This window comes from Ahaetulla prasina, chromosome 1 (genome assembly GCF_028640845.1).
Source record: "Ahaetulla prasina isolate Xishuangbanna chromosome 1, ASM2864084v1, whole genome shotgun sequence".
NCBI lineage: Eukaryota > Metazoa > Chordata > Lepidosauria > Squamata > Colubridae > Ahaetulla > Ahaetulla prasina.
The window spans coordinates 361,375,174-361,400,421 of record NC_080539.1 but is presented as its reverse complement, the minus strand read 5'-3'; the positions used below and the strand labels follow the sequence as shown (position 1 = coordinate 361,400,421).

At 43.3% G+C, this 25,248-nt stretch overlaps 1 protein-coding gene across 1 annotated transcript; it reads right to left on the bottom strand.

The window, feature by feature from the left end:
• Positions 1-2,404: 2,404 nt before the first annotated feature.
• On the bottom strand, positions 2,405-24,836 carry CACTIN (cactin, spliceosome C complex subunit). The gene is made up of 11 exons (XM_058163337.1): positions 24,800-24,836; positions 24,305-24,565; positions 21,359-21,848; positions 19,707-19,802; positions 18,195-18,340; positions 15,689-15,851; positions 13,896-14,010; positions 11,462-11,654; positions 10,140-10,277; positions 6,324-6,595; positions 2,405-4,362 (listed from the first exon to the last, which is right to left on the bottom strand). The coding sequence occupies exons 2-11, from the start codon at positions 24,412-24,414 to the stop codon at positions 3,872-3,874; spliced, it is 2,214 nt and encodes a 737-aa protein (XP_058019320.1). The 5' UTR covers positions 24,415-24,565; positions 24,800-24,836; the 3' UTR covers positions 2,405-3,871.
• Between the last annotated feature and the right edge of the window lie 412 nt (positions 24,837-25,248).

Sequence of the window (25,248 nt, the reverse complement as noted above, 5' to 3'; positions counted from 1 at the left end):
AAATAATTCCCTCAACACTGTCAAACTATTTACTAAATCTGCACTACTATTAATCTTCTCATCATTCCCATCACCCATCTCCTTCTACTTATGACTGTAACTTTGTTGCTTGTATCCTTACGATTTATACTGATATTGTTTCCTGATTGGTTATTTGTAGCCTATGACTATCATTAAGTGTTAAATTTGTACCCTATGGCTATTATTAAGTGTTTTAATGTTGTACCTTGATGAAGGTATCTTTTCTTTTATGTACACTGAGAGCATATGCACCAAGACAAATTCCTTGTGTGTCCAATCACACTTGGTCAGTAAAAATTCTATTCTATTCTATGAGTTGTCACCATTGGAAGACCTGAAAGTCCAAGTTAGGGATAGATCATCTTGGGGAAAAAATCTGTCTGGGTGGTCACTAGAACTCAAAATAACTCAACGATACTTAATCTATTAGAAATTATTTTGAGATGTCCAACTGGAAATCTACTTCTACCGTACAGTATGCAATTATCATCACTATTTTTCCCCGTCTTTTGGGACAGCCCCATTTTCTACTTAGGAGCCTTTCAGATACTTAAATACCGCTATCATGTCTCCCTAGTGTCTTCTTTTCTCCAGGCTAAACGTATCTGTCTCCAAACATTTCTGAAAGAAATTTCTTTCTAGCCACTTAATCCTTGCCTCACCATCTTGATTGTTTTCCTCTCATACTTTATCAATATTCTTTTTAACCCTTAACCACAGACATACTATTTTGGCTACGCTATTACAGACATGAGGTCATAATGACCTCAGTGTTGTGGTCCGTCAGCAGCCTATGGAGCTGGCAATGGAGTCGGACAGCGATGAGACTGAGGTGGGGCCAGGGCCGTCGGGGAGTGAGGTGCAGACTCCGGAGCCTCCAGAGACTGACAGTAGTGAGGTTTGTTCCTCACTAGGAGGAGCTTGTTCCTAATGAACGCATGAGAAGAGCTGCCAGGAGGCAAGAGCAGCTCAAGCAGAGAGGACAACTCGGGAGTAGGGCCAAGAGATGATTGGCCCCTCACATAAGGCTTAAAACAGACCAGCAACGGCATTTGGGCTTTGCCGGAAAACAATGTTGTAGCTGCGTCTTCTGCTTCGTCTTCTGCTTTGCCTACATCTTTGTTTTTGTGGCTTCTGGATGTTTGCCAGGAAGGGCCTTTGGCAGTTTGCCTAATTGGACCAAGGTTTGCAAGATAACTTGAGGAATTTGTGTTGGGAGGCTGTAATTCCCAGCTGTTTGAATAAAGTTTGCTTTTCCACGGACTAAGTTTATTACTACCTACTTCGGCCTGGGTCACAACACTCAGTAGCAAAAAGACATTCAATGTTTTCATGGTTGGATCTAAACATGGATGTATAAAGCAGTAAACTAAAAAATGGATTGATCTCTATCAAATCCACATCGCGCAGGTCACTTTTTGTTTCTCCATCCTTGAACTTCAATCTTCCTTCTCTAATTTTTTACATTGGTTCACTGAATAATGGCGCTAATAATTTCTTTAGAAAATAATAATTTCCAAATCTCTAGGGGAGTAGGTGAATTTCCAAGATTTCTAGCAGCTGGCCATATTCCAGGTAAGTGCACAACATTGTGACTAGCGGCTCTGGATCTATTGCTTCCAAATGGTGCAGAAGAGCATTTGAATTTGTTCCTGCCATATAAATTATTGCACGACCTAGATTGTAGCTGGTCATCGATTTCATTGGGAGCTTCATCATCGCTGATGTCTCATCAGCGATGATGGTTCCTCATCGTCCATTACAAAATTTTCATCACAATCCGATTCCACTTCACTCAGATCACTCTCTGCTTCTCCATACCATTTTAGAACAGTTTCTTTGAAGTTTGGATCACCAAATCACACTCTTTTTGAGGGAAAACTTGGCCCTGACATTATAAAAAAAAAAGCACGTTTAACAAATGACCAAAACCCAAATTCAAATGCTGCTACAGAAAACATCAAATAACTGACGCAAGCGCGATGCTGCATACACTCTTACTGGCGGGGGAACAAAAGCTATTTGCAACCGGAATGGTCCATTTCTAAAAATAGGAGTGTTCCGAACATTTTGGAAAACTGTTGCGGTTGTTATGACCGCAGGTCTGTAGTTATGGGTTAAAATGCAGAAGACTGTAGAAAAGAGAATGATGTTCTTGACACCACATTTCTATTGAGTTTATGATTGCAACTGGGTTCAGGAGGCATTAACACAAACCTTCTGCCTGGCTGGGTGGTTTTCAACATATGAAGTTGTTTTTGTGTGGGTTTTTTTTTCCTTTTCCTTATGTTCTTTGCCCAGGTGCTTTCACCTGGGCCCTGAATCTCCAATCCATGTAATAATAATAATAATAATAATAATAATAATAATAATAATAATAATAATAATAATAATAATAATATTTTAATTTGTATACCGCCCTTCTCCCGTGCGCTTGGATCTAAATATGGATGTACACTTAATAATAATAATAACAGAGTTGGAAGGGCCCTTGGAGGTCTTCTAGTCCAACCCCCTGCCCAGGCAGGAAACCTTACACCACTTCAGACAAATGGTTATCCAACATCTTCTTAAAAACATCCAGTGTTGGAGCATTCACAACTTCTGCAGGCAAGTCGTTCCACTCATTAATTGTTCCGTCAGGAAATTTCTTCTTAGTTCTAAGTTGCTTCTTTCCTTGATTAGTTTCCACCCATTGCTTCTTGTCCTCCTTCAGGTGCTTTGGAGCAGGGGTCTCCAACCTTGGTCCCTTTAAGCAAAGCTGGCTGAGGGACTCTGGAAGTTGAAGTCCACAAGTCTTAAAGGGACCAAGGTTAGAGACCCCTGCTTTGGAGAATAGCTTGACTCCCTCTTCTTTGTGGTTGCCCCTGAGATATTGGAACACTGCTATCATGTCTCCCCTAGTCCTTCTTTTCATTAAACTAGTCATACCGAGTTCCTGCAACCGTTCTTCATATGTTTTAGCCTCCAGTCCCCTAATCATCTTTGTTGCTCTTCTCTGCACTCTTTCTAGAGTCTCAACACGTCTGACGATGTCAACACACTAAGCCTTGTGTCAAATGTGAGGAGGCCAATATGTAATGGGGGTGATGACTACATTGTGCGGTTTACCATTTTGGTGTTGCTGTGGCCTGCCCACCCCCTGCGCAAAATCCTTGTTATTCAACTCCCACCCTCTTTCAAGGTGGGAGCTACAGCATTCCCACATATCTACCGCTGATCGAACTTTTGTCACCATTTATTTAATCCACTTCGAAAGCTACCAGTTGCATCCTTCAGCTTAAGTTTATTGATCAGCACTGGGCAATCTGCACGGCTGGAGAAGACCATTTGTGGATTTGTTTGCATAACTGAGTCTTTTTACACTTCCATTCGAATAGGAAGCCTGTCTTTCCCCCCTTTATGTTCTCCCATACTGGGGTAAAGAATACCAAACAAGCAGCGCGTATCCAAAATCTTTATCGTAGTTGGACGCTTTCTCCCACCCTCCCAAATCTATACATTCTAAAAAAACAAGGATAATCTCAATCAAGGTATCAGCCACCTCAATAAGACACTTTAAATTGACCGGTTTTAGATGTCACTGGCTAGAAGAGGAAAGAGCACCATCTACTTGCCAGAGAGACAATTTCCCCAGAGTTGAATGGCTGGTGAACATCAGGGCAGTCCTGAACCATTCTTTTAAAAGATGATTTCTGATAGTAGCAGTTCTAACACACTTCAGAAACGTTGCCCAACCTGATGTTCCCATATTGAAAGCCACCATTTTGGTCCATGTTCAAGGAACCAGTTCCCTGCGCATATCCACGTTTGTCCCTTCATAAAATCAGCCCGCTTCTGGTTCACCTCTTCAGCGCCGGTAACGGTAGCGCTTGAAGTGGAACCAGAGTTGGAAGATGCCGTTGGCAAACTGGCAGCGGAAGCCATGCCGGTGAGAGTATTCCCACTCTCGGTTGACAATCTTGAAGGCAATGTCTTCGTAAGGAGGCCCAGCGTGGAAGCGCAGGGTGGCGAAGTCCTTATTGTCCGGGCAAGCTTCCAGAAAATATTCTGGGGTGGAACGTTTGTTAATCAGGTCCGGGTAGAAGATATTAAACTTGTAACCCTGCACAATCTTGGGCGGAGGGTTGTCGAAATCGTAGTGGGTCTGGTTGTACTTGTTCCACTCGAATCCGGTGTGCACTCGGTTGAAGAAACGCGGCTTGCGGGGACGGTATTTGTCAGCCCACAGGTAGGCCTTGCCGGTCAAGGGCATTTCCACACTGAATTGGGCCTCATCAGCCCCCATCCCTTCTTTGGCGCGGCGGAAAAAAATATCTTCGGCACTCTCACTGGCATCACCTGTAGGAGGAGAACACTGGGGTTGGCATGTGGTCTGGCGCACAATTGGCCACAGTATGCTTGAATGTCTGTTTTATCTTTACAATTTTTTAGCCCCCGTGGCTGGTAAGAAAAAGGAGGCCCAAATACATCCGGAAACACCTTCACTATGGGATTCTACAGCAGTGAGCTGTCACCCAATTATATCCTACCAGTAAAATAGCTGAACTTTAATAAACACTTTATATTGATTTGGACTTCTATCCCAACCACAATAAACATATTATGTCCCGTCTAGATGAGATGGGCAGCACACAAATCTAACCAATCGCTAAATAAAATATAAAGTGAAGTTTTGATGAAGGGACTAGCAGACTACAATATATATATTTTTTTTGGTTTACATTTATATCCCGCCCTTCTCCGAAGACTCAGGGCGGCTTACAGTGTGTAAGGCAATAGTCTCATTCTATTTGTATATTTACAAAGTCAACTTATTGCCCCCCCAACAATCTGGGTCCTCATTTTACCTACCTTATAAAGGATGGAAGGCTGAGTCAACCTTGGGCCTGGTGGGATTCGAGCCTGCAGTAATTGCAGGCTGCTGTGTTTTAATAACAGGCTTCTTATAGCCTTGAGCCACCACGAAATGGTTCAATTTTATAGCCTGCTTAAAACAGATTTCTAATCAAGCTGGTTTCCAGTCTTGTTTTTTAAAATTAAAGATTTGATTTCAATTGGCCCGAAATGTGGAGGGTGAGAAGAGATTCAAGTTATGACAGAAACTCGAAGTCATGCCTAAGTCTTACCTTATTTTTTTTAATATTTAAAAGTCTGGCATGTAAATACCAGCAGGAGGCTCCTTAAAATGTATAGCCAATTTTTCTTTCAGATTTACTTCCAAATTAAGATAAACATCCGCCTCTACCAAGACGTTTTTCTATAATTTTTCCACCTGGGATTCTGGTAGCAATTCAGGTAGGCCTCAGTAATTTAGCAACCATTTGAAGTTATGATGGACTCCTTAAAAGGTATTCATGACCCAGTTCCTGAGTTCCAACTGTGGCAGAATGACTGCATTTCAGGTGCTTGAAAACCGGCTTACCTTTATGGCATATTGCAGCACTCCTTAATCATGTGATTCAAATTATTATTTTTTGCCAGAAACTGGCCTTTTCAACTACTTTCTGGCAAAAGAGCCCCCATAGGAATGCATTCTCACTTAACGATCACCAGAAAAAAGTTCATAAAATCAGTTTGGTCATATGGTACCTCAACTGATGATTGTCATGATTTATGACAGAAATTTCAGGCTCTATTATGGTCATAAGTCAAGGACTTCCCTCCCTGTATTCATTTGCCTTCCTTCTGGATTCAGGGATTATTTGTTTTAATTTCTAATTGTTGCCTAATTTGAATTTTTACTGTTTTTTAAAGAATGTAGGAACCCATTTTGACCTCTTATTCACCTCTAATGGTTTCTCTTTAGAGTCTAGAAAAAGTCAACTCAACCTAGATTTAGGGTTCGAAACTCCTTATGAAAAATGACTAGATGAATAATTGAATAAGAGAGATTAAAAGGCAGAGCAAAAATGGATTTTCAGCCTGGCGAATGACAGAAGCTTATTAATTAATATTAAGAGGATGTTTCAAATGGGGCTGGCTGGGCATTTTGGAAATTGGAGATTTATTCGTCTCCTTTCTTCTTTCCCTAGGCCAGGGGTCTGCAAACTTGGCTCTTTTAAGACTTGTGGACTTCAACTCCCAGAGTTCCTCAGCCAGCTGGCTGAGGAACTCTGGGAGTTGAAGTCCACAAGTCTTAAAAGAGCTATGTTTGCAGATCCCTGCCCTAGGCTATTGCATGTTGCATTTCAGAACATAAATTCCTTTAGTGGTACAGCTCCATGTACACATTGACTGCATTACATATACAGCCATCATGAAACACAGGTGAAGTCTCCCGCCATCTTCCCATTCCTTACCTGTGACCTGGAGCTGCTGCCGGGAGAGCTGGAGGCGCTGGAGATCCTCGTCTGCGTCTACCACATGGGCATCAAAGGGGAGCTCGTGGGAGGTGAGCAGCCGGGGGCTGTACTTGCCGGCATCATAGTCATCCAGGCTCTGCTGAATCAGGTCTTCCTCGATCAACACCGCTTCTCCGTCTCCCTCGGCTTTGGCTTCAGCTTCCGGTTCAGTGCCAGGCTCCACGGAAGAAGGACCAGGCTGTGGTGGGGCGATTTCCTCTGGCTCTAGCCTGGGTAGAAGATGGGGAAGAGGATAGCCCACCTTTTTAGCAAAAAGAGTGCAGCAAATGGGGACATAAGATCTCTAAATCCTTCTGACATGACCCATTGTTCTAACCTTCATCTGCTTTTAATCTCTTCTGGTTAACAAGCTCTTTACTCAGTAAGTTGGCAATTTCTAGGTGTGTGGACTTCAACTCCTAGAATTCCATAGCCAGCACAGCCATTGCTAAGACTTCTGAGAGTTTTAGTCTATTCACCTTCAATTTCCCAAGGTTGGGAAACACTCTGTAATTCCTCTGAAGACGTTTCGCTTCTCTTCCAAGAAGCTTCTTCAGCTCTGAGCGCTGAAGAAGCTTCTTGGATGAGAAGGGAAACGTCTTCAAAGAAAAACCAGAAAGTCCAGTTGCCTCTTGAAAAAAAGCACCTTTGGGACAACCATGACCTGGATGAGACTGAGAATCTCCATAGACTCTAACTGTAAGCAATTTCAGGCAAAGAACCGGATCTCTTTAACTTTGGCTTACGTGATCCTCTAAAACAGGGGTGGGGAACGACGGCCCTTTTATGCCTTGTGGACTTCAACTCCAAGAATTCTTGAGCCAGCCATGTCCTCAAGTCATAAAAGGTCCGTCGTTTCCCACCCCTGCTCTAAAGGGTTATATATGCCGATGGGATCATGATGAATGTTTTGAGACCCAAGTTTTGCCTCTCTAAAAAGGAGCAATCATGGCTTTACATCTATAACAGTGATGGGTAACTTTTTTGCCATCGCGTGCCAAAAGCGGGGGGAGCGCAAAGGAATCGCATGCGCGTGCCCACACCCATAATTCTATGCACCCCCCCCAACACACATGCATGCACAATCTCTCCGTGCTCCCCCTTCTTTTGGCACACGATGGCACAGTAGGCCCAGTAGGCCTGTTTTTCACCCTCCCCGGGGTCCAGAGGCTTTCTAGGAGCCTGGGGAGGGCAAAAATGGCCTTCCCCACCTCTCTGGAGGCCCTCAACAGCCCGTTTGCCAACTTTCTGTGGGACTGGAAGGCCTGAAAATCAGCTGGCCAGTGCGTGCATGCGCGTTGGAGCTGAGCTCGCGTGGCCACCGATATGGCTCCATGTGCCACCTGTGGCACGCGTGCCATAGGTTCGTCATCACGGACCTATAATGTATCCTTTTAGCTTAGCCTCCTCTTGAACTCCCCTTCCCTGCCTATTCCTCCCTCCTGAAATCTCTTGACCTTTTGGCCCTCTGGCTCCTCACTGCCACCAGTTGCCCCCACTGCCCAGATCTGAATTGCACACGGCACGTCACGGCCTTATCACCCGGAGCTTCCTTTCGTTGCGGTGCAACACAAGGGCTTCTCTTGCGCCCCGATCGGAGCCTTCTTTCATGAAAAAAGCCTGGTGCGTAAAAGGAGGCCCTGTGTTGTGACCCAGGTTCCTGGACCCGGACTCCTGGACTCGAATGATTCAAAAAATGAGGGAGAAGACCTGGCAAGCCCTGCTTCTCTTGGGCCCTCTCCCTCCCTGGCACCCACTCAAAGGGAGGAGGAGGGGCCGGCAAGGCCTGATTCTCTCGAGCCTTCTTCTGATTTGGCAACGCCCCAAGAACAGTTTTGGAGTGATGCAAGACTGCGCAGACGTGACCGGCGCGCGCAGCAGAGGAAGCGTTGGGATAAAGCCAAGGAATGATTGTCATGCAGTGACATCTGCAGAGACTATAAATAGGAGGTGGGACTTCCTGGTTTTTTGTCTTGGACAAAGCAATGAATTTGTGTGGGCAAACTATATCAATGGAGGGAAGAATATATTTGTGAGTAATTCTGGCCTTATCTATAATTTCCTCGTTATCTCCAGAAACTTGGCAGGCCCGGGGGTAGATGTGGCCAGGACATTTATCTATATAAATAAATTAGAAAAGGAGACCTTTGACTGACTCTTTGTTGGGAGTATTGGGGGAGGGAAACAAAACACCCTGGCTAGAAGGGTCTTTCTTTTGCACACCAAGCTGCTTTTGTGAGAAAACGCTCTGGGCAGGACACCAGAGAAGCCCCAGCTGTACCACTGCAAAAGAAGGCCCTGGACAGTACAGCGGTGGCACACGGTGCTGTGGACATGGTGGTGGACAGGGCCAGGTCACAGCTGGCAGCAATAGGTAGGCAGGCAGCCACAAGGTGGCCATAAATGGTCACCCCATTCCTAAGAGGTCCTGTCGTGTCCCACCCCCCACTCCGACGAACGAGTCAAGGAAGTCCGTGACAAACTTGGCAACGAAGCCTCTGCAGCTTGCCAAGTTCCTTCGAGGTTTATCAGGGCAGGCAGGGGTCCAAGTTGTGACTTCAGCAATAGGGTCCGATATCAGCAAACTAGATAAGACTTTGCTTGATTCAAGGTTGGAATGCCAAAAGCAGGTCCTTTATATAGGCTGTGGGGTGTGGCTCCATGACTCAGCATTTATCCAGGCCTGCCCCTCCCTTCCTTTTGCTGGCGTCGCCTCTCAGATCTCCGGAAGCGAGGACCCTCCCACTTTGAATTGTCTTCAGCTTGATCTGCTGTCTGGGAAAGGGAGGGGTTAGAAGGAGTAGGACTGAGCAATTCCAATACCTGGCTGTCTTCCTGCTCTGACGGCGTGAGATTTATTGGGCTACTCCTTTCACTCCTGGAATTGTCTCCAGGCATGGGGCTAGGGCCAGGGGCTGGAGGCAAGACAGGCCTGGTTGGAGACGGGAGGGGCCCGGCTGAGGAGAGGAGGGAGGACGAGTCACAACAGGTCCCTAAAGGGGGCCTGCATAAGCACACCAGTGTGCCTACCGTCCCTGTCCTACTGTCTGCATTTATATGTAATTTCTTCCATTCATGTCCATGTCTATATTTACACCTGCTATCTGTACATGTTTGACAAACAAACAAACAGATAAAATGTGAATCTGAATTTTGTTCAAGGGTGCTGGAGTGGCCGCAACTTCGATGGCTGGTTGTAACAAAGCCTCTTTGTTCAGCACTGTCGTAATGTTGGGTCACTAAACAATAAACATGAAGCGAGGACTACTTGTAAGCTACTTCCGTAAATTTCTAAGTCTGTATTTAATCCTTGTAATGTTAATTGTTCTTATATGTTTACATTGTTTTTGTATTTCTATTTTTACTAGTATTGTAAGCCGTCCGAGGTACCTTTGGATGGCGAGATGAGCAGCATGTGAATTTAATAAGCAAACAAATAAATATAATCCAAAAAACATTTACTAGGGCAGCTTTTCTCAAATTGGGTAACTCCAGATATATGGACAATTCCCAGAACTCTCAGAAATGGCCACAGGGAATTTGGGAGCTGAAGTCCATGCATCTGGAAGGAGCCCAGATTGAGCAACATACTACATAATATATAAAACAGCAAAACGTCTTGCCTAGGAAGGATAAAGCTGCTCCAATAATGATAATGCTATTTATGTCACATAGGAGCAGCTATGCATATCAATAGAAAAAGCACATGAGTCTTTATGCACTGGAATGAAAACCTTAAAGGCTAAGGAAGGAAGGAAGCCCAACCATATTTACCTGTGACTGCTACTGGCAGCTTCTGGGGATGGTGACTCTTTTTTCATGATGGGGAAAAGGGGTTCACTTTCCACACCTTGTTCTTGTTTGAGCTTGTACAGCTTCTGGCGCAGGACGTCCTGATGCCGTTCTCGCAGCCTGTGACCCAGGAGGGACAGAACACAGAATTAGTTCCTGTGGCCAGGGGTGTGTGTGTGTGTGTGTGTGTGTGAGAGAGAGAGAGAGAGAGTAAGGGAGAGAGAGAGAATGTGTGTGTGTGAGAGAGAGAGAGAAGGAGAGAGTGTGTGTGATAGTGAGGGAGGGAGAGTGTGTGTGTGAGAGAATATGTGTGTGTGAGAGAGTATGTCTGTGTGAGAGAGTGCGTGTGTGTGAGAGAGAGAGAGTGAGGGAGAGTGTGTGTGTGAGAGATGGAGTGTGTGAGAGAGAGAGAGTGAGGGAGAGTGTGTGTGTGAGAAAGGGAGAGTGTGCTTGAGAGAGGGAGAGAGTGTGTGAGGGAGTGTGTGTGAGAGAGAGTATGCGTGTGTGAGTGTGTGTGTGTGTGAGAGAAAGAGTGTGTGTGTGAGAGTGAGTGAGTGTGTGTGAGTGAGAGAGAGAGAGTAAGGGAGAGAGAGAGAATGTGTGTGTGTAAGAGAGAGAGAGGAGAGAGAGGGAGTGTGTGTGAGAGAGAGAGGAGAGAGTGTGTGTGATAGTGAGTGAGAGAGAGTGAGAGAGGGAGTGTGTGTGAGAGAGAGAGTGAGGGAGAGTGTGTGTGTGAGAAAGGGAGAGAGTGTGTTTGAGAGAGGGAGAGTGTGTGTGTGAGAGAGTATGCGTGTGTGTGTGTGAGAGAGAGAGAGTGAGTGTGTGTGAGAGTGTGTGTGTGTGAGAGAGAGAGGAGAGAGAGTGTGTGTGATTGTGTGTGTGTGGAGAGAGAGAGAGAGTGAGGAGAGTGTGTGTGAGAGAGAGAGAGAGTGTGTGAGAGAGGGAGAGTGTGTGTGATTGTGTGTGTGTCTGAGAGAGAGAGTCTGTGTCTATAGCAGGAAATGAAAGCCAAACCTCCTGCTCCTTCCATGAAATCTAATCAGTCTGATTCCAACTTCCTGAATAAGGGCCATACACCAATGATGCTCAAGTGATAGGCATAGTACTGGAACAGCACAGTCCTCTTAAAATTATGCCTTGTTATTCACTATTCTTCGGCAATATGCCATTTTCTAATGTCATTTTCATCATTCTCCTCTTTTCCATCCCCACATTTATAATCCCAATCTGGCTGAGCTCTTTTGTGGCTGTTTCGATAATAATATTAATAATATTTTAATAATATTTTAATAATATTTTATTACCTGGCCCGTGCCATGTATGCCTTTAGCTGCTGGAGCAGGCTCTCCCAGTAGCCGATGTCCAAGTTGGGCCCCCCAGCCAGGATCTTGCCCTCGATTCCCTGGTAGATCACTTGCAATTGGTTGTAGGTCTTCCCCTTGAAGACAGATTGTACATCAGAACTAACTGAGGCATTCACCCCTTCACGACGCTCTCCTGCAAGACACAAAAATATACGATTGGAACAGGGGTCAGCAACCGGGGGCTCTGGAGCCGCATGTAGCTCTTTCGTTCCTCTGCTGCGGCTCCGTCCCTCAAAATATGCGTCAACAACCGCCAATGTGTGACACTCGCTGACACGCAATTTATTTTCAACACCCGGTAGGCCAACCATGGATAAATCCAAGAAAAGAAAAGTTTCAGAAGAAAACTACATAGAATAGAATAGAATAGAATAGAATAGAATAGAATAGAATAGAATAGAATATTTTTATTTATAGACCGCCCTTCTCCCGAAGGACTCAGGGCGGTGTAATACATACACTACATACATACATACATACAATACATACATACATACATACATACATACACTACATACATACATACATACATAGTGTAATACATACACTAGTTTTGTGGCCGCTCAGGAAATAGTCAGGCATGGGAAGGGTTTTGTGGCTCCCTGTGTTTTTTTTTCTGTGGGAAATGGGTCCAAATGGCTCTTTGAATGTTTAAGGTTGCCAACCACTGGATTGGAAGAAGATACTCCTTAAATCCATAGACCAGAAGAGGACATGGAGACAACTGGTTCCAATGGCCAGGAAAAGTTTGTCTTGATCTCAGATAAATAGGATATGACCTATTTTTTTACATGAGATTTTGAAAGGTTATTTGAGGATGGGGTGATCAGATGCTCATTTTAACTGCACTAGGGCTATTCAAAGAACTAGCAAGCTATATTTCCTGACATTTTCCATTATAAAACAGCAAAATTGCCTAGATTCTCAGGCAGTCTTCTTCAGCTCAGTGGCCACAGCAGTACTGGACTTCAATTCCTAGAATCTTTAGGTACATGGCAGGGAATTCTAGGATCCATAAGTTCAACACTAGTAGGATGATTCACACAATCAGACTATAATGAATGAGGGATGCATTTTGAGTGTTCAAATGGAATAGAAGTAACAGAAAAGAAAGAATTGCCCCTACATTAAAGTATCCATGTCTGCTCAGCTATTCAAGGAAATGAACTTGGCAATTATGTGAAGAATGCCTGGTTAAAACAAATAGAGGAATGAATAAAAGCCATATTGTTGGTGGTGTCTGCTATGCTCTCCCTAATCTACAAGATGAAGAAGATGCTTTCCAGAAGCAAAGTAGGGATCTATCAAAGAGGTATGATGTAGGAATGATGGGGATTCTGATCACCTTGATCTCCATCGGAAAAAAACATCTGCCAAGAATGATCTTTCCCAAAAAGTCTTAGAAGTGCAATTAGTTGTCAATGTAAGATTCCTCAGGTGGCCAGGCTTGGTGAAAGGAGTAAATTAATTCTGTTTTAAACTGTATTTCTTTTATATGGTTTTATGGCTTTTATCTGTCAAAATGCCCAGAGTCATTTGGACAGTGAGATGCGTGATTTCTAAATTTCATAAAACAAACAAATATATTTTGGTTCAGAATGCGGCCGCGCGGGTGATAGAGGGAGCGACTCATTGCTCCCATATAACACCTCTCCTGCACAGGCTGCACTGGCTTCCGGTGGTCTTTCGGGTGCAATTCAAGGTGTTAGTTACCACCTTTAAAGTGCTCCATGGCATAGGACCGGGTTACTTACGGGACCGCCTGCTGCTACCGGTGACCTCCCATCGACCAGTGCGCTCCCATAGGGAGGGTCTCCTCAGGGTATCATCGGCCAGTCAATGTCGGCTGGCGACGACCAGGGGGAGGGCCTTCTCTGTGGGGGCACCAACCCTCTGGAACGAGCTACCACCAGGTGTCCGCCAACTGCCTGATCTTCGGACCTTTCGACGGGAGCTGAAAACATTTCTGTTCCATCGAGCAGGACTGGCTTAATGGGGTTTTAATAATGGGGTTTTTATTGGTTTTAAATCTTCTGCCAACTTTAAATTTTTCTTTTAATCTGGTTTTAATTTTGTATTAATTGTCTTACTTTGGCTGTGAACCGCCCTGAGTCCTTTGGGAGAAGGGCGGTATAGAAATTTAAACAATAAATAAATAAATAAATAAATAAATAAATAAATAAATAAATAAATAAATATAAATAAGTAGGTACTGATGAGAATATGAAGAACTAGAGTTCAGCGGAATGGATAATATCAAATATCTACAAAAAAAATGGAAAAATACCCTATTTTGCTGAAGACCAGCAGTGGGTAAGGAGCTATTTTTTGACTGGAATTAACTGAGTCCTAATTTTTGTCTTTCTGACCCCACCTGGTCCTTTCCCAGAAGCCTCCAGTTTCCGGAGTTTGGCTATTTCATCTTCAGTGATGATGGTCATGTCTCTCCAGAAATCCACATTCTTCCCTTGCTCCAACTCCATGTAAACCTGAAACAAGAGGGAAAAGATATGAGAAGAGGGAGAAACGAAGAAAGAAAGAAAGAAAGAAAGAAAGAAAGAAAGAAAGAAAGAAAGAAAGAAAGAAAGAAAGAGAAAGAAAGAAAAAGAAAGGACACAACAGCTACAATGCTTGTTTTGAACTGTTCTCTCTCCTTGAAATTTGAACTGAGGGAGGAATAGATGTTATAACAACAGGGACAGTAGGCATATGTGCCAAACTTACTTATTTTTTTTCTCATGACAAACGGGGGAGAAGAAAATGGGGGCACGGGGGGGCAGACATAGTATTTGAAAGCAAATTAAATTTGAAAAAAGGAAGAGAAGCAAAGAGGAGAAACTAGAAAATACTGTAGCAAAATAGCTTCTTGAAAAGAATTTGAATTTATTCTTTCCTTTCTGTTTATAATCATCTGGACTAGACAAATTGTTTGATTACAAGTTACATGGTTGTATTAAATTGTAATTGTTAACTAGCCCAGCCTCCTCCAGCCTGGTACACATAGTTCTCGACTTATGACTGCCCGCTTGGCTTCCATTTAAACTTAGGACAGCCCCCCCCCGCCCCCCCCGCCCCGAGATCTTGAAAATCTGGTTCCAAAGTTCCAATGACCACACCCTCATGATCACATGACTACATCAGCCACTCAGCAACTGGTCAGCATTTAGGGCCGTTTACAGCATTCCATGCCACCCTGACTTATGAGATTTTTGTTGAAAACCAGGCTTTACTTCAGAGATGGTATTCAGCCGGTTCAGGAGAACCGGTAATGGCGCAATCCTGTCCTATATCACTGTGTTTTTGATGCTGTATGCATGTGCAGACTGCACACGCGAGCGAATTGCCGTGTTGTTTGACGTTGCATGCATGCGTAGACGGTGCATGCTAGAGAATTGCCGTGTTTTGTGATGCCATATGCATGTGCGGATGGTGCGCGCTCACATTTCTGGTGCTGGGCAAACCGGTTGCTACGGTATGTGAATCCCACCACTGCTCTACTTCCCATATTTTGGCAAAACCAGCTCATAGCGAACAATGGGTTTGCTTAATGACCCCTCACAAAAAAAGTTATAAAATCAGGTTGGTCACATAGGTGACCCAGTTTACAACTGTCATATCTTACAACTGTAACGGGCAGGCTCCATTATGGTCATAAGTCGAGGACTACCTGTATCTTCTAGATCAGGGGTGTCAAACTCAAGGTCCATAGGATGCTTAGATCTGGCCTGCGGGGCTGCCCTGGAAACAGGCAAAGACCGGCCCACGGTGCCTCTGCCAGCGAAAATAGAGCTCAGGAGGGCTGCATGCAACCCTTGCGAGCTCCATTTTCCCTGGCAGAGGGTTGCAGGAGGCTGTCGCAAACGAAAACAGAGCTCAGGAGCCCATTTTCACTGGCAAAGCGCTCGAGCTACCACAGGCACCCCCAATACGAGTGACGTCGAACTGGCCACACACACCCTGCCCTCTCCAAGTTCAAACACAACCCTGATGCAGCCCTCAATGAAATTGAGTTTGACACCCCTGTTCTAGACGGTTGGGCATTTGAGCCTTCATATATTTGCAAGCCACCAAATAGAGGAAGGCTGAGTTAGACAAACTTCAGATCAGGGTCGGAAAGAGTCTTCTCTCCCTCCTGAGAGAACAGGACAGCCATCATCGGCTGGATACCTGGATGTCTTCTAGTAGATCTTCCATGTCGGAGACAGTGAGTCCATTCAGAAATGTGTAAGGTTCATGCATCTCCACTGCCAAGTCATCATCTTCAGCACTGATGTACTTTGCCAAGAGATCAATTGGCTTGGCCCGCCCATCTCGGATCCGGATTTTGGAGCTGCCAGAAAAGAGTTAAGAGCAATGCAACCCAGGAAAAAGATTTTGGGAAGGGTTCAATAGCTCTACATCTGGTGGGTATCCAAGGTTAGATCCCAGACATCTCCAAAGAAAGGAATTTTCTTTGCTACCTTCTAGAAACACACTGCTTATCTGAGCAGACAACCTTGGTGCAACAGACAAAATGCCCTTGAAGGTAAAAGCAACTTTCTGTCTTAAATCTGAATATAATTCCTGGGTACCAACTGTCCAAAGTGATCGCTGCAGGCAGACAGTAGGATTCATTCGTCCTTTCAGGTTCTCCAGCGCTGGTGGGATAAATTATACAAATTATAAGGTATCCCTAATGGAGCTGTGTGGCAGTCATGGAGGTACCCCTTGTAGAGTTCTCTATCTTGAGTAGATACGGCATTCTTGTCAGCATTCATGTGACATTAAACTGTAACCCTGTGCTTCAGTTTATTTGGCTAATTGAGGAATTGCGGGAGGGGGAATATTTAAAAAAATACTTTCCATTTAGATGGACATCAGTTTCTATAGTTACCTAAACAGGCATACCGTATCCATCCTACAGACATGTCCAAACCAAAAAAGGCATGATTGCTGGCTCTTATTTTTAACTATGGGCTGTTAACTGCCTAGCTGCCTATCAAGGGCCCTCGTTCCATCATCAATCGCTTGTGGAGATGACAGGATTGTCCTGAAAGATCTCATCTCAAGCGCCTCCATTTCCTCTTGATCCTAAGCAAATGGTGTCCACATTTCTGCTGCACAAAGCAAAACTGGCATAATGCTGATATTGAATATTTAAACATTTATTTTCAGGCTTTTCTATTTCCAGACACATCATGATAATAGCAACAGCACTTAGACTTATATACCATCTCATAGTGCTTTAACAGCTCTCTCTAAGCAGTTTACCGAGTCAGCCTATTGCCCCCAACAATTTGGGTCCCCATTTTACCCACCTCAGAAGGATGGAAGGCTGAGACAACCTTGAGCCTGGTGAGATTTGAATTGCTAAACTGCAGGCAGCCAGCAGTCAGCAGAAGTAACCTGCAGCACTGCACTCTAACCCCTGCGACGCTGTGGCTCATAAGCTGGCAAAAGCCATTTAAGTGCTACCAATTTGTGCAACATCAGAGGATGGGACAATCTTTGATGCTGAGATCAAATAGCCTACGTATCAGAACATCTAATACAGTAAATATTATCCAATACAATTATATATGATTGTACAATATACCTACAGGTAGTCTTTGACTTATGACCGGTCATTTAATGACTGATCGGAGTTACAACAGGCACCCATCCCCAAGTTACTTACAACCTGGTTCAAAGTACTAACAGCCACCTCCCTCCATGGTCACCTGACCACATGTCAGGTGCTCAGCAACCAACTTACAGGTACTGGAGTTTGGAGTGACCCAGAGTCATATAATCACATTTTTCAACATTTTTTTTGCAAACAATCAGCATTTACTTCCTGGTTTCAGCACAACTGACCCATAACAAACAATGGGTTTGCTTCATGAATGTGGTGGTCATTAAACATCCGCCGCCAAAAAAGGTCCTAAAATCAAGTTGGTCACGTGAGTGATCCATTTTACATCCTTATGGACTGCCAGCTGCCTGCAATTTGGCAGTTCAAATCTCACCAGGCTCAAGATTAATTCAGCCTTCCATCCTTCTGAGGTGGGTAAAATGAGGACCCAGGTTGTTTGGGAGCAATAGGCTGACTCTGTAAACCACTTAGAGAGGGCTGTAAAGCACTGTGAAGCAGTATGTAAGTCTAAGTGCTATTGCTATTGCTATAATGGACAGTTTCCATTAAGATCGTAAATTCAGGACTAATTATAATTCCATATATGTAATATTGAATATAAAAATTCAATAAATGAAATATCTATGTCCTCAGTAAGATTAGTCAACAGATCTTTCAAAGGGTTCCTATGCTTGTAAACATGATTATAAAGCTAGATTTGATGGAAAATATAATGGAAAGCTCAAGTCAAGCTCCTGACCCATCTAATCTAGTACTGTGGTGTCTTCTTGACTAAAGGAAACTATTTCCAAAAATCCTAGCAGTTGGAGAACCCAAGAAATTCCAAACTAGATGTTTCACCATTAGGCTATCAATTCTTCCCTGTTCAACATCTGATCATATTGGAAGGTTTTTTGCCTTCCTTGGACTCCAAAGAAATACATATTGGCAGAATCAGGTCTTGAGAATTTTGCTGTGGACTAGTTAAGTTCAAGAAATGGTTTCATTATTCTTTGATATTTGGGAACTTAATTGCCCCCTCCTCTGAAGACCTAGGTTCCTTCCATTGTCCCTGTTTACCGTAGCTTGGCTTGCTGAAGATGGAAATTGTCTTCTTGCTCCTCCCATGTCTTGAAATGCTCCGCCTCTTTCTCCCGCTGCAGCATCTCCAGCTCTTGCTCCCTCATGGCTTTTTCCCGCTCCCGCTCCAAGCGGAGCTGCTTCACCTGGTATACGTGGGGAAGGGAGGGGTTAACAGAGGTACACAACACATTGGCACTCGTTTAACAGATTAACAGAGTTGGAAGGGATCTTGTAGGTCATCTAGTCCCAACTTCCCCACCAAGCAGGAGACCCTACACTCCTTTCTCACTCCAGAACAGTGTGTTGTGGTCTGCCGGCGGCCTGTGGAGCTGGCAGCAGAGTCAGAAAGTCAGGAGACTGGGGAGGAACATGGGCCAGTCCTGGAGTCTGGGGAAGGCTCGGATAAGGGCTCTGTGTCAGAGGCAGAGAAAGGGCCATCTGGAAGGTACATCCTGCCTCCAAAGCCAGATCTCAGCAAGGCAGAGGAACAGGGGGAGCCTGTTCCCAATGCGGGCGTGCGCAGAGCTGCCAGAAGGCAAGAACAGTTAAAACAAAAGGGACGACTCGGGAGTGGGGCTTGGAGACGATTGGCCCCTCCCATAAGACTTAAAAGAGGAGCAAAGTCACGTAGGCCTTTGCAGGAAGCAACGTTGTTAATTCTGTTTAAATCTGAAGCTCTGTTTGATTCTGGACTCCGTGTGGCTTTGCCAATTAGGTCTTCGGCAGCGTGACAAAGGAGATAAAGGTGGGTGATTATCAGCCTTATCCCGAAGGACTCTTTACAACTATTTTTCTTGCCTAAGTTGCCAAATTAAAAGCCTTAAAATGTGGAGAAAAATGATGTTTACTGGAAATAAAAATGCTACTTTTTTGAAACTGCAATTTGCGCAAAGTGAAAAATGCTGACCCACCTCCAGAAAAAATTCTGATCAATACCTCTAGTTTAACTTCTGGCATTTTAGGAAAGTATAAGAAAATGCTGGAAGGATTGGTGTTACCAATCTTTTAGGTTGCGTTTGACAAAATGGCAGTTTTATTCTATACAACACAGCTTCTTCTGTTCAATCCAACAACATGCAACCAGAATTTCTCTGCTGTTGCTGAACATTTTCCCAAATGGAAATTTTTATAGAGAAGAATCTGCAGTTCCCTAGGTTCCTATTTGTTTCAGCATTTCTCAATCAGAATAGCTCTCAGAATTCTCTGCAGTGGCTAAAAGTCAGATAAGAGAAACACTGATCTGATTAGAAAAAAATACATACTTTGTCTTGGATATCACTCCTGGACTATTTTGTATGAAAATGTAAGTCTTAAGAAATGTGGTATCTTAAATTCAGAACTGGTCTGCTATCTGAATGATCTTAAATATCAAAGAATAACTTGTGTCCAAACATTAGACTCAGTTCACCATCATACTTCACAAGTTTACATCTTGGAATTAAAACAACTGGTTCTGGATGAATGCAAAACTCAAAGGATTCTCTCCATCTATTTTATTTTGATTCTTACCTTCTGCAATTCAAGACGATTTTCTTCTTGGATGCGTTTGTTCCGATCTTTCAGTTCTTTTTCCTCTAAGTGTCCAATTCCCTTTTTTTCCAAAGCCTAAAAAATAAATATAACCCACCAAATCCTAAATAAAGCCAAATATTTTTTTTTCCAGAAACATTTTCAGTTAAGTTGCAACAGCCCACAACATTTTAAAAGGGGGTAGTGCAAATGGAGGAGGGCTTTTGGCCAGTCTTGACTCCTAGCATCAAGGAGTCCCTGCAGTTTTGGGGAACATTATGTCTTCTTCTTCCCAGAGTTCTGAGGGAGCAAGACTGACCCAAAGGCACCCACCTGGCTTTGTGGCTAAGGTAAAACTCACAGTCTCTTGGTTTCTAGTCCAGCCCTTAACCTCTACACCAAATTGGCTTTCTCATATGCCTATAGCTCAGTTAAATAAAGGTTTAGATATTGAGCACTGATGGTGTTACTTAGTTTGGGTAACAAAAAGTCTGCAAGAAAACAACCAAGCTCAGCGAGCACAAAGGATCCTTGGTTTAGGCATTGTATGCATTGTTTGTGTGTGCCTTTAGCTTAATGTTGCCTAGGATTGCCTGGATTAATCCCTGCAGTTTTCTAAGATTTTGAAAGAGAGTGACTGGCCCAAGGTCACCCAGCTCTGCCTAAGATAGAAGTAAAATTCTTTTTTAAAAATTTTTTAACAACAAACAAAACATAAAAATCTCATCAAACCAATTACAATGTGTTGGTGGGGTGTTTACGTATCTTCTTGTGCAATTTCAAAATAAACATCTCTTTCATACATCTGTCTTACATTGTCCAGGTCTCTTAAGAAGTAAAATTCTTCACCTCCTGCTTTCTAGTCTGGTGCCTTAACCACCACACCAAACACGATCTCTGTGTGCATTATAGTCAATAATAATCTTATACTATTAACTTTGTACCTGGATAGAATGTTATTGAAGTAAGAAATGTAGGAAACAACATTTTAAATGATGTGGTCTATGTGGACTTACATTAAACTATAGTGAATATTATTTGCCCTCTGTAATTTTCATAAGGACTTGAATAAACATTTTGAGATTATGCACACATTCTTTGCACCAGATAAGAGCAGCCAGTCTACCTGGGTAAAATAATTGCCTTGAGACTTGCCCCAAATATATACTTCACATCCGTCCAACCCTTTCATGCTTCCAGCAACCAATTTCATCTATTTCTTCTGGAATATCCCCTACTAATTTGAGATTTTATTGTACTTGCGATTTTCGATAGTCTTCCACAGCTTGGAAGTTTGACAGATATTTTGTACTTAAACTTCCATCAGTCTTCAATCACAGCTTAGAGCACATCTGATGGATTATGGGAACTGAAATGTAACACTTCGGAAGAGCATCAGGCTGAGGAAGACTGCTCAAGGAAGTAGGTCTGTCTGTCTGTCTAATCTTCACCTCTCACTCCACGGCTTTCCTAACAACCCTGAAGGTTGGATTAGATTATGAGCGAGAAAGTGCACTTTCTCTGTAGTTCTCTCAAGATGTTTCACTCAAGATGTTTCACTCAAGATGTGAAACATCAAGATGTTTCTCAAGATGTTTCACTGTTACCCTGCACCACCTGTCTTGGATTGTAGGCATGCATTCAGGACTTACCTTGCTCCAGATGAAAGCCCCTAGCAGGTTGTTGTCTCCGAAAGGGTTGTCAGTATTGGTGTAACCCATATACTCTTCTCCCCATCCCATCTTCTCCCGTTTCTTTCGTTCCTTGGCCTCCTTCTTGGCTAGACGTCGGGCCCGTTTCTCTTCGGGGGTTTCAAGAGCCTTCATCAACTCCTTTTGGTTTTTTTGGTCTTCTTTCAATCTCAAGCGTTCCTGGAGGCTTAGCTGCTCGCCTAAGTCCCCCTTGGAGCTCTGTGAGCGGGAAGGTGACGGGGATGTCATGGAAGACACCGAGGACCTGGATTCAGAACGCTTCCGGTACTTCTTCCCCTTCTTCTCACTTTTACGGCCCCTTTTTTCTGAAGAGGAATCTGAGTTGGAGGACCGTTCCCAGTGACGGGAAGAGTGACTCTTGTGTCTCTTGTGATGCTGGTCCCTGCTTTTTTCTTTCTTCTTTCCCCATTTCTGGTTCTCTTCCTCTGAGCTTAAAAAGAAAAGCTCTGGTGTTAGTTTAAAATGGGTCAGAAACAAGTGGCCTCTGAGACCTGCCTCTGTGGTCCTTACAGCCTCCTCTGAGCATAACCGTTGCAAACAAATGTTTTGTGATAGGAAAAGAGGAAAATTGTATTCTAAAATAGGCATGTCACAATTTTTAAAAAGATCAAAATCCTCCCCCATACTAGTCTTTGCTCTTTTGTGATGCAACCACATGCACTTGGGCAGCCTCAAAACTGTTAAGAGCAGTCCTTGGCACTCAAATGTTCCCCACCCTTTTTATATATCTAATGTCAGGGTTCCAAGGAAGACCCCCAACGAAATAAAGCTCTGAGGCTTGAGGTTCCTCAAAGTTTCAATTTATTAGAGATGTCATGTTGGCACAGCTGGGAAAACCCAAAACTGAACGCTTCCAGGTTTTCCACACCCAGTTGACAGTTCACAGCCCTGCCCCATACCCACAAGTTCATTACATTGTCCAATCAACTCTTCACACTCAATTGGATACAAACTTCAGGCAATCTCCGTCAGATGCAGGATGTCCTTGAATACGGAATGTTGTTATGGCTAACTTGCTACCGCTCCAACAACAACCCCCTCCCAACTTCCCCAGCTAAAATATATGGCAGTTAAGAAGCAAAAAGAAAACTGCCTTCCAAAATAGACATCTACATTTCTGCATTCATCTTAAGGAGTCAATTGAGTCAGCTCAATCAGCATGCGTCAATACATTACTCCCACCAAACTGAATTGCCAAAAATTCTGTTGAACTGGCTCAGAATTTATCTCTACAAAACCTAACTGTAAAACAATTAAGCACAAGTGATGCAAACAAAGTCTGTACTGAAGTGATTTGAACTGAAAATATTCATACCTTTCAATCTAGTATCTCCCTGGTTTTTTCATATGCCTCCTTAAAGTTGACATGAGGGTGAATTTCAGCAGATTATTTGCTTTTTCTTTGTTTGTCATAGGGAAATAAGGGAGTCCATGAAATCCTGATATTCCCCAGATCTGATTATTCTGAAAATAATCCTCAATATATATAACTGCATATGCTTTTAATTTATTAAGATTTCACTTCCCTTTCCTATTTTTGTTACCTAATTCAGGCAATATGCTCTATTTTTAATAGGGTATAATGACGACAGATGAACTGTGAGATTCCAGTAGAAAAAAACTTGGTTATACAGATAATCCTCAATTAGCAACTATCTCATGTAGCGACCAGTTACAATGGTGATGAAAAAGTTAACTTTACAAACAATTTACAATATATAGATTTAACCTGGAAATAAGGAGAAATTTTCTGACAGTGAGAACAATCAACCAATGGAACAGAAGTTGCCTTCGGAAGTTGTGGGAGCTTCATCACTTGAGACTTTCAAGAAGAGACTGGACTGCCATTTGTCAGAAGTGGTGTAGGGTCTCCTGCTTGAGTGGGGTGGGGGGTGTTGGACTAGATGACCTACAAGGTCCCTTCCAACTCTGTTAATCTGTAAATTCTTGCATTTTCAACTTTTGAATATCCATAAAGCAAAGAAAAGCGGAAGACCTTAATCAGAGTCGCAGTTTCATTTAGCCGCTGCTTTGCTTAACAATAGTGTTGCTGGTACCAATTGGAATTGCTAAATGAGAATTACCTGTATCGTATTACATTCTATTTCTATTTCTTTAAAAATAATCACATAACTGGATAGTGTAGCAGTAACAACAGTAGGTACTGTTATTATTGTTACTGAGACAATCTGGTTTTGAGATTCTAGCACCTTGTTTCTCAACTTTGGCAAGTTTAAAGACGTGTGGACTTCAATTTCCAGAATTCCCCAGCCTGAATACTCGGAGTTTAAAGTCCACACATCTTAAACTTGACAAAGTTGAAAAAAGCACTGGCCTAAAGATAGAATTTCTGGAGCTCTACCATGAAATGCGGAGTTTCGTATTTTCACTCCCAAGAGTGCTGGGAATGGGAGGCAGCAGATGCTACTTCAGAAAGCTTCGCTGCCTTCCAAGTTATCTCATGTTGAATGCTCCAACACTGGAAGTTTTTAAGAAGATGTTGGATAACCATTTGTCTGAAGTGGTGTAGGGTTTCCTGCCTAAGTAGGGGGTTGGACTAGAAGACCTCCAGGGTACCTTCCAACTCTGTTATTCTATCCTAATATTATCTCTATGTACTCAGAGGGACTTGCTCCCCAGTCATTATCCCTTAAAAACTGCTCCGCTGCTTATCCAAATTTCACAGGATGGGAAACAGGGCTTGGAAACAGGGTTTTAAATCCTCATTGGTAAACTCTCATCTGAGTCCAGCTCCCCAAATATAAGCAATTCACTCTAGAGAAGAAGCACCCAGCAGTTTATTCCTAACGCCTTTTTACTACCGAGTAACTCTATGATCCTGAACTCTATGATCATAAATCTCGGAGTCGCATTCGTTCGTCTCACCTCCCTTCCCGATTTCTTCTCCTCCTCCTCGTCCCCCGACTTTCTCGCTCTTCAGACCTAGACCGACTCCTCCGCCGACGCCGTTCCCTAGACCTGGACCTGGACCCCATGGCCACTCGAGGCCTGGCCCCACGGGTACTTCCTACTTCTCGGAGAGGTCCTTCCTTTCGCTTGTCGCGTTATGAAGGGTGCCCATCGCAATGCCTGATCGAGTTCGACCCTTAGTTCAATCTGGGACCGTAATATCTGCTGGTTTTCTTTCTAGAAAAGAACGGGGAATGTGAAAAACAGATGCCTGTGGCGAGAAAAAAAAAAGAATAACCGCTGAAGCAGCGTGTTAGATACCTCTTCCTTGCCTCTAAATCACGCCAATTTAACAGAGTTGGAAGGGACCTTGGAGGTCTTCTAGTCCAACCCCCTGCTCAAAGCAGGAGATCGTATACCATGTGTCTCTTTTCAGCTGAATCTCAACATTTAAGCAAATGTCAGACTCACCATTATTGGGACCACTGGCACTAAATTCATTTTGGATCTGGAGAAGAGAAAAATGATGCAAAGAAAGAATGAACTTCTGGTTGCAGATAGCTTTGCAAAAGTCACTATTATCCTGGGACTGTATATGAAAAGTATGCATTACTCCCATTAAAGGAATAATGGGAGTAATGCAGGTAAGATTAGGGAGAAACAAGCAGTCAATCAGACAGAACTTAGAATATAGAATAATTTTATTTATTTATTTATTTATTTAATCAAATTTTTATACCGCCCTATCTCCCGAAGGACTCAGGGCGGTTTACAGCCCGATAAAAATACAAATATAATACAAGATAAAACACTAAATTAAAAAAACTTATTTAAATAGGCCAAAATTTAAAATTACAATTAAAATGATAAAAACCCCATTAAAATTAAATTTAAAATTAAAATTCTAGTCCAGAATTCTA

Coding starts and splice junctions, on each gene's coding strand:
- CACTIN (XM_058163337.1), bottom strand. CDS start 24,414: ATGGGGTCCAGGTCCAGGTCTAGGGAACGGCGTCGGCGGAGGAGTCGG. Junction 21,849..24,304: donor AGAAGAAATCGGGAAGGGAG/GTGAGACGAACG, acceptor TTTCTTTTTAAG/CTCAGAGGAAGAGAACCAGA. Junction 10,278..11,461: donor GCATACATGGCACGGGCCAG/GTAATAAAATAT, acceptor CCTGGGTCACAG/GCTGCGAGAACGGCATCAGG.